We start from the raw sequence: 8,162 nt of genomic DNA, 5'->3' as shown, positions 1-8,162 counted from the left end.
TCAGGTGCCCCAGCCATGGCCAAAGGCCTTACCCACTGCCAGGCAGCAGGGACTCAGGAGGACACGCCTCTGAATTTGAACCCCCTGGTTTAGATGGGAGTCGAGGCTCTTGCCTCTCTCTCAGCAAGATTGGACGGGGTAGGTGGGGGGGAGGGTACTGATTTTAGGCAACATACTCCTCATCGAAAGTTTCTTTTCAACCTCCCTGGTGTGAGTTAAGATCCAAACCCGATGTAGCCCAGTCACCAACCAATGAAATACACGGCTCCAAAGTTCGCTGTGCGATGTTCTTTCCTACCAGCTGGAAAAATAGGTGTGCTTCTCCGGCTGCCCGGTGCTGGCGGTGGCGTTGGGGAGCGCTGGCGAAGAGAGCGAGGAGAGGGCTCCAAGTACCTTCTCTGCCGCTTGGCCCTCGGCACCGCCGCGCGAAGTGTTTCCCCTCCCCCACACCTCCTCCTTGAAGAGCTTGATTTCCCACCAGACTTGGTCGACGTGGCCCAGCGGCGGAAAGGGCTCAGACTCCCGGGGCAGGCACGGGAGAGCCATGGCCACCAATAGGTTTCGCTTACGCAGCGGCCAACCGGGTGCGGGTCTCTGGGACCCAAGGACCTGCAAGACCCTGCTGGCCGGTGGCCCCAGGTTGAGAGGACTTACTGAGCGGGGTCCCTCTGGTCCCCAAACCCAGAACGTTAGAGCCAGGCTGTGCCATGCCGGGGTGCTGGCACAGATTTCCGAGGACAATCAGTCTCCAGGACACTCAGGAGGATGATTTTTTTTTCTTTTCTTTTACAAAAACTGACCGCTGACAGGATGAGGGAGTTTGTTTTCGTGCTGAATACCCCCTGAACAAAATCCTTTTGAAAGGAAAGCTAAGTCGTTTCACGCCACCAAAGTGCAGATTTGGTGAAGACTAATGGGACAAAGCGGTGCGGTGCGTTAGCGCGGGTTCCCCGAGAGAGCGGAGGACTTGAGCACCTGAGGCAGTCGGCCTGGAAAGGTGGGGCGGGCCAGAGGAGGCCCCAAACCTAACGTCAACGCTGCACCAGCCCGCGACCTTCAGCTCCCCCCCTACTCCCAGCACTTTTACCGCCAATTTCGCAGAGAGGCTGGAAAAAGTGGAGGGGGGGGGAAGTGAAGCGAAGAGAACTGAGGGACAAGAGTGCATTAGGAAAGAGGAAAGGAGGAGAGGGAGAGAGGAGGGATGGAGAGGGAGGGGACGACTCCCAGAGTGACAGGAGGAGAAGAGGGCCAAGGAAGGCTTAGCCGAAGCGCTCTGGGCAGCGCGGAGTTCACTTTCCATGTCTGGAAGGCGGGTATTGTTTTTGGCGCCTAGGAAACCTTCGGAAGCTGCCGGGTACTTTCCTCCACCTCCCGTCGGTGTTTGGTAAATATTAACAAACCAGGGCGCGTTACTTTGTGGAGTGTGGATGCAGGGGCTGGCTTGGGCTCCAGGCGGTTTTCCTCTCCTAGAGCCCCCGCCCCCAAACCCCAGCCCCACAGTTCACGCACACACACACCTGCTTGACAACAGAAGGAATCAAAATCAATATTGTATTTGTCACCCCTCTGTCTCCTTTTTACTCCATCAGCAGCCCGGGTGCCACTGAAGCGAATTGTGGATTTATGGAGGGAAATTAGCATAAATTATTACGAAATCTGTAGCCGTGTGTGGTCCAGCTTGTGGGAAAAGAGGCTATTGCGAACTCTCCAAGCAGAAAGGTGGTCGGTGGTGGGCTCCGTAGAGGCGATGAATGGCTACTGCACGAAAGAGATTTCCAGTTGGTTTGCACATGGGTATAATTGACTTATGTGTATTTTATACAGTTTTCCCAACAACTCCCTAAGCCTGCGGGTCGGATGTGCCCCCTCCCCAAAGCTTCTATTTGCTTTGGGTTCTGTACAATAGACTGGTGCACTTTTCAAGATTTCTGGAAAGTGCTCCTTCCTTCCTCTTCTTCATAATACCAGCCTTAAAACTCTGTAAATAGCATGCAAATCCCTCTCTTCCCTTGGGCTTTGTAGATCTTGAGTAGGAAGTAAGATACAATTTTACAGCAAAGTACACTTTTTAAATGTGCATCTCACAACTAACACCTCGCCCCACCCAAGGCAAAGTTGTGCTATTAGGTTCAATTTTCTTAATGAGCCCCGGGTACAGGCAAAGTGCCTCACCTCCCATCTTCACCCGAGCCAAACTTTGAAGATTCCTACTTGTATCCTCCCATGTCCCAAACTTGGTGGTGACAACTTTCCCAGGGAGACGGACAGAGATTTATCCCAACTTGGATTTTTTTTTCCACCCAAACGTTTCTACTCTTAGAATTTAACCTTCTGTTTACTCGGAGCAATGATTGCGACAGCCATACAAAGGCCCTTTGCAAGGCAACAAAATGCCAATTGTTAAAACAAGAAAACATTTCTCTCTCCCCATCTCTCACCCCCAACACACGGGAGCGCGCGGGCGCACACACACGGGGTCGAAAAGAATCTTCCTGGCTATAGCAGGGGGAACAGAGATCTTTCACTCCTATCGTTGCATATCCCGAATCCAACCCTTCTCAAAACTCTGTTTCTATATGTATGTACATATTTTCTTAAAGGATCCTAAAAATCCTTGCGGGCTTCGATGCTCGTACCTCCCCTTCCCAGGTGGGCTCCTGCCTCGCCCACAGGAGCACCCTCTGTTTTTTTCCTCACAGGGCAGCTGCCTTCTAGAGCAGGAAAGCTGTGGACCAACGCCTTTCGGTCTGTGAAACACAAGCCCTCACTACTAGTCATCTGGGGCCCCTCAAGCTCCCGAGCTTCCCCAGCTCCTCCCATCTCAGGACCCTCTAGGCTAACCCGACCACGCCATATAACCCCCAAACGTCGCACCTCCTTAGGAGCTGAAGCAGGCGCAGCTCCGTCGAGTACCGCTGCCTCCCCCCAAGCTCGGCAGAAGTTCCTCCCGGGTCCAACTGGTTTATCTGCAGGGGGTTTACCTGCCCTTCTCCAGCCGCGCCCCCAGAGACAGGTCAGCGTCCCTCCCCCCTCCCCGCCCCCCCCCCCCCCCCCCCGCTTCACACCCACCTCCTCCTCCTGGTCATTTTTTCCGAGTTAAGAAGGTGACATTATTCTTTTCTTCAAGCACTTCTGTTAATATTGAAAAACGTGCGCTTGCATCTCAAGCGAGGCAACCCAGACGCGAGGGTCATTTCAATATTAATGAAATTGTTTAATCTCCTAAATTCATCGTGTTTAAGTTACGTTTTGGTGAGTTATTGACCACCTCAGAAACTGTGCTTAATGGGAGGGGTGCGCGCGTACGTGCGCGCGCGCGTACGCACACACGCGTTTAAAGATCTTTTTTATGCTAACCCCAAATAGCTCCACTAATAATGCTCTAATATCACTAGAAGTATCAAAACTTCACACCCAGAAATCTACCACCACCGCCTCCTCCTGAAAAAAAAAAAGTTCTCACACATTTCGAGACTGAAGGTGATTTAGTGTGAGCTGTTGCTATTGAGTTTTTAACAACGCGGTAGAAGGAATTTCTTCTAAAAACCATAAAGGTCGGAGAATGTGCAGAAACCAGCGGGAACGCCTAGCGTCTATACTTGTAGACTGCGTGCAAGCAGGCGGGGTTGATTCACTATTTCATAGCAATTAGATGATGATGACAACGATAATAATAATAATAATAATAATTATTATTCACTGAATCTCCAGAGACTATTCCAAACCAGGGAACAAGCCGCCCACACTAGGCAAGGTGACCCCAGGCACATCCCCATCCTCTTTTCTCTCCAAAAAAGTAAAACCGCTGGTTCTTTGCAAATCTAGAAGGTACTTCTGTTTTAGTGGGGCCGCAGGCAGCTTTTGCTGGGCCTTCTAAACTCTAAATAACTTCTTTCTATGCAAAAAAAAGGGGGAAGGGAGAGAAAGTTCCGGCTGTAAAATGCAAACTTCCAGGCCACGCCTAACTCCTAAATTTCAAACCACCTGGGGAGTGAGAGACCTCGAGCTTGATAAAGTGTGTCAACCAAACTCAGGCCCTGCCCAGGTCCACAAGCGGTCTTCCCCAACAGCCCAGAGCCTCCATCCTGTGTCTTGGTTACCAAATTCCTGGAGGACTTTTAAAGTGAAGACCTTCTTATTTGCCCAGATACACTACTTTATTTTTTTTTTAATTTGGCCAATACACTTAGATACAAAATGGGCTCTTACAAGGGTCTGTCCGATTATATTTTTGTATTTTTAAACCCCATCACTTAAAGCTACACACCCACTGTGCCAGGCTAAGGCAGCAGCCTAGGAAGGTCAAATCAAACTTTGACCTGCCTCTTGGAGCAGTGGAGGAAGGGTGTATTTTCATTACAATAACCCATGCAACCAGCCCCGGGTAATGCCAAGAGCAGGAAAAGGGTCAGCTTCAGGGGAAAGCCGTGCCTGAAGTTAGCCAACAATACAAACCCGATACGCTGCAGAGGAAACAAAATACCCCGGCCAAGCAATTTCCATGTCAAACATCATCTGCGCAGCGGCTCGGTCTGTGAATGTGAGTGGTCGCCTGAATCCCTGCTCCGCGGCCGGCCGGCGCCTCCTCATACCTTCACACCGCGCACCCTGGCCCGCGCGTCCTGCTCCCGCTGGTGGCCGAGGCTCTTCCCCCTCGCCCAGTCTGGAGCTGGAAGTGATTCCTATTGGCCAAGGTGTCCATGTAAATAGGTGTGAAAGAAATCAGAGCTGGCCAGGCTCTCCCCTCTCGCTCAGTCCCCTCCCTCTGCATCCCCCGCTCCCCCTCCTCTTCCTCCTCCCCCAAGGCGATTGTCATATGATAGCTAAGAAGTGGCACATTAATGAAGCGCCGCTACAGGGGTCTTTTCTGCTCCTGTCACCGCTTAAAACTATCAGATGGTTCGAGGGAGGACATGGAGGCAGCCACCTAGCTCAGTGGAGCCGCGGAGCCCACAGCAGCGCCCTCCGGAACCCCGAGGCCGCCGCTGCCACTGTCCGCGCCGGGACTCCGCCGCCGAGCTCGGCCGCCCGCGGAGCTCACGGCCAGAAGCGCCACGGACCGGGCGGCGCGGGGCGCTGCGGGTCTGAGCTGCGGAGCTCAGGAACGAGTGGAGCCCAGCCGAGGCAGGACACTGCGCCCCGGCTGCGCGCCGGGAGGGACACGGCGAGCAGCAGCGCCATCCCGGATGCGGACGCGCAACTTGGGGCAACTTTAAGGTGAGCCGCTCTCCGTTGCATCCCCACCCCCAGTTCCCGCTCCTGGTCCGGGCTTCCTTCCAGGCTACCATCGCGCCGCTCGCGGGCTTCCCCTCCCGCGCCCCCTGGCCGCCCCCAACTCGACACGCAAAGTTGCTGGCTAAAGAGCTCAGGCACTGGCTGATCCGGCGCCGAAGCCCCCTACTCGCCACCCCCGAAGTCTGTTCTCGGCCTGGCTGACCTCGCGGTGTCTGTGCATCCACGTCCTTCCCCCCATTATCTTCCCCCCTTCCCAGATCCGAGCAGGCCCGCGCGGACCCAGAGCTAGAAAGGGGCAAAGAAGAAGATGCCTCGGCCCGGCCGCAACACGTACAGCGACCAGAAGCCGCCCTACTCGTATATCTCACTGACCGCCATGGCCATCCAGAGCTCGCCCGAAAAGATGCTGCCCTTGAGCGAGATCTACAAGTTCATCATGGACCGCTTCCCCTACTACCGGGAGAACACGCAGCGCTGGCAGAACAGCCTGCGCCACAACCTTTCCTTCAACGACTGCTTCATCAAGATACCGCGGCGGCCAGACCAGCCCGGCAAGGGCAGCTTCTGGGCGCTGCACCCCAGCTGCGGGGACATGTTCGAGAACGGCAGCTTCCTGAGGCGCCGCAAGCGCTTCAAGGTGCTCAAGTCGGACCACCTGGCGCCCAGCAAGCCCGCTGACGCGGCGCAGTACCTGCAGCAGCAGGCCAAGCTGCGCCTCAGCGCGCTGGCGGCCTCGGGCACGCACCTGCCGCAGATGCCCGCCGCCGCCTACAACCTGGGCGGCGTGGCGCAGCCCTCGGGCTTCAAGCATCCCTTCGCCATCGAGAATATCATCGCGCGCGAGTACAAGATGCCTGGGGGACTGGCCTTCTCCGCCATGCAGCCCGTGCCCGCCGCCTACCCGCTCCCCAACCAGTTGACTACCATGGGCAGCTCGCTGGGTACTGGCTGGCCACACGTGTACGGTTCGGCAGGCATGATCGATTCGGCCACCCCCATCTCCATGGCTAGTGGCGATTACAGCGCTTACGGCGTGCCGTTGAAGCCTCTGTGCCACGCAGCGGGCCAGACGCTGCCTGCCATCCCCGTGCCCATTAAGCCCACGCCGGCCGCAGTGCCCGCGCTGCCCGCACTGCCTGCGCCCATCCCCACCCTGCTCTCGAACTCGCCGCCCTCGCTCAGCCCCACGTCCTCTCAAACAGCCACCAGCCAAAGCAGCCCCGCCACTCCCAGCGAAACGCTCACCAGCCCGGCCTCCGCCCTGCACTCAGTGGCGGTGCACTGACCCGCAGAGGCCGGCGCCCCGTCTTGTGCCCCCCACCCCCGCAGCTCACTCGCCTTCCCCGGCTCCCAGTCCTGCCCTCCCCATCTGGGACCGCCACCCTAACTTGTCCAGTTCACCTTCGGCCAACCCTCTCTCCCCCATGAGAACTCTGTTTTGGACCCAGGAGACGCAACACAAACTTGCAGATGGGCCTGGAGGCGCGTGGGAGTTGTCCTCGCCCCCAAGAGGGGTTAGGCAGGGGGCACCTGAGCCAAGTCGTCCCATTCCCGGGGCCCCCGAAATCTCCCTCCCACTGAAGAGGCAGGGGAAACCCTGCCTCCCGCAGTCTCGGAGAGGGTCGCGTCTAAGCTCGGCCCCGATCCGCGAGGCTCCGGACACGGCGCCGTTAGTTCCAAGCCCAGAGAAACCGCCTTGGAGGTTTCCCCGGAACAGATCTTCCCTGAGGGCTGCAGACGCACAGCGGAGAGCCAGATCTCTGTTTACGTCTTGGAAATCTGCCGCGAAAAGGGACCACTGGCTTCCTACCCTACTCGCCTCCGCCCATCCGGCAGGGGCTGGGCGGACCACAGCCTCCCGGAGTAGCAGCCCTGCGTCCCCCGCTTCTGCGGAGTTTTCTGGTTTGGGGTTTTGTTTCCTGACAGAGGCTCCAGGCGCTGGGAGTGTAGGGGAGAGGCTACCAACCTGGGAAGGGGACGTTTGTCCTCTACACAAGCAAAATAAAACTAAAAGTCAACCTTGTATGTTTACAAAGCGCCCGGTAAAACGTAAACAGTGAACCTGAATCTGTAGTGCTTGGCGGGCGAGCGGGCAAAAGCCCACTTTACAAGTACCTGTTGTAATGTGAATGTTTACTCTGCATTTCTGGCCAGGTTTAGGGGAGGGAAAGGGGGGGTGGGAAAGTTAATTGGGATGTTAACTTTCCGATTACTTAGAGACCTTTTTAGCTATTTATTTTATTGCTGGAAGGAAAAAAAGAAAGAAAGAAAATGAAATAAGTCCAAACTAAGAAAGCATCAAGGGCAACCCTAGAAGAACTTAGATAAGCTGACTAGTAACATGAAGGAGGTGTCACCGGATAGGTCTCCCATGGACAAGCCTTTCTGTTTGCTACAAGAACTTTTCCGAGAAGCTAAAGGGCTGCAAAGAGATGTAAATGCTTGTGAATAGGAATGATTATACACTGTGTAAAATGCACTTTTGTTTGCTATATTCCTTTAGAGTCTTAGGTAATTTGCTGGAAAATGAACTGTTGTTCTGGTGTGACCTGCTTAAGTTAAAAAAAAGTTGTAGTGTCATCAGAGCTGTACAATTTTTACCTTTCATTTTTGTCCCTCCCTGTACAGAATTAGCATGGCATTTTAAATATTGATGTTCTTGTCCCCAGCATGCCTGTTTTAAGACAAAGAATTTTAAAAAGGTGTCTACATTAAATTATGAACCTAGTCCAAATAATATTTTCTCATTAAAATATGTAAATGCAAATTTTAGTTTCGTGTGTTTTTGAAGAGTTGCTACAAACAGTAACTTTACCAAAGATAAATGCTCTGCTTCTCTAAGCATGCTTTCTGCAATACATTGTCTGAGTAGTTTGTCTTTTTCATAACTTATTTTTAAAACAAACCTCCTCTTACGCACTTGCAGA

General features: G+C 54.2%; 1 protein-coding gene across 1 annotated transcript; it reads left to right on the top strand.

Annotated features, from left to right (window-relative positions):
* Window positions 1-5,542: 5,542 nt before the first annotated feature.
* FOXB1 (forkhead box B1) lies at window positions 5,543-6,520 on the top strand. Its single transcript, XM_060003738.1, has one exon. The coding sequence runs from the start codon at window positions 5,543-5,545 to the stop codon at window positions 6,518-6,520; it is 978 nt and encodes a 325-aa protein (XP_059859721.1).
* Window positions 6,521-8,162: the final 1,642 nt, after the last annotated feature.

Source organism: Delphinus delphis, chromosome 2, assembly GCF_949987515.2.
Source record: "Delphinus delphis chromosome 2, mDelDel1.2, whole genome shotgun sequence".
Classification (NCBI taxonomy): domain Eukaryota; kingdom Metazoa; phylum Chordata; class Mammalia; order Artiodactyla; family Delphinidae; genus Delphinus; species Delphinus delphis.
This window is presented reverse-complemented; position numbering and strand designations above follow the sequence as displayed.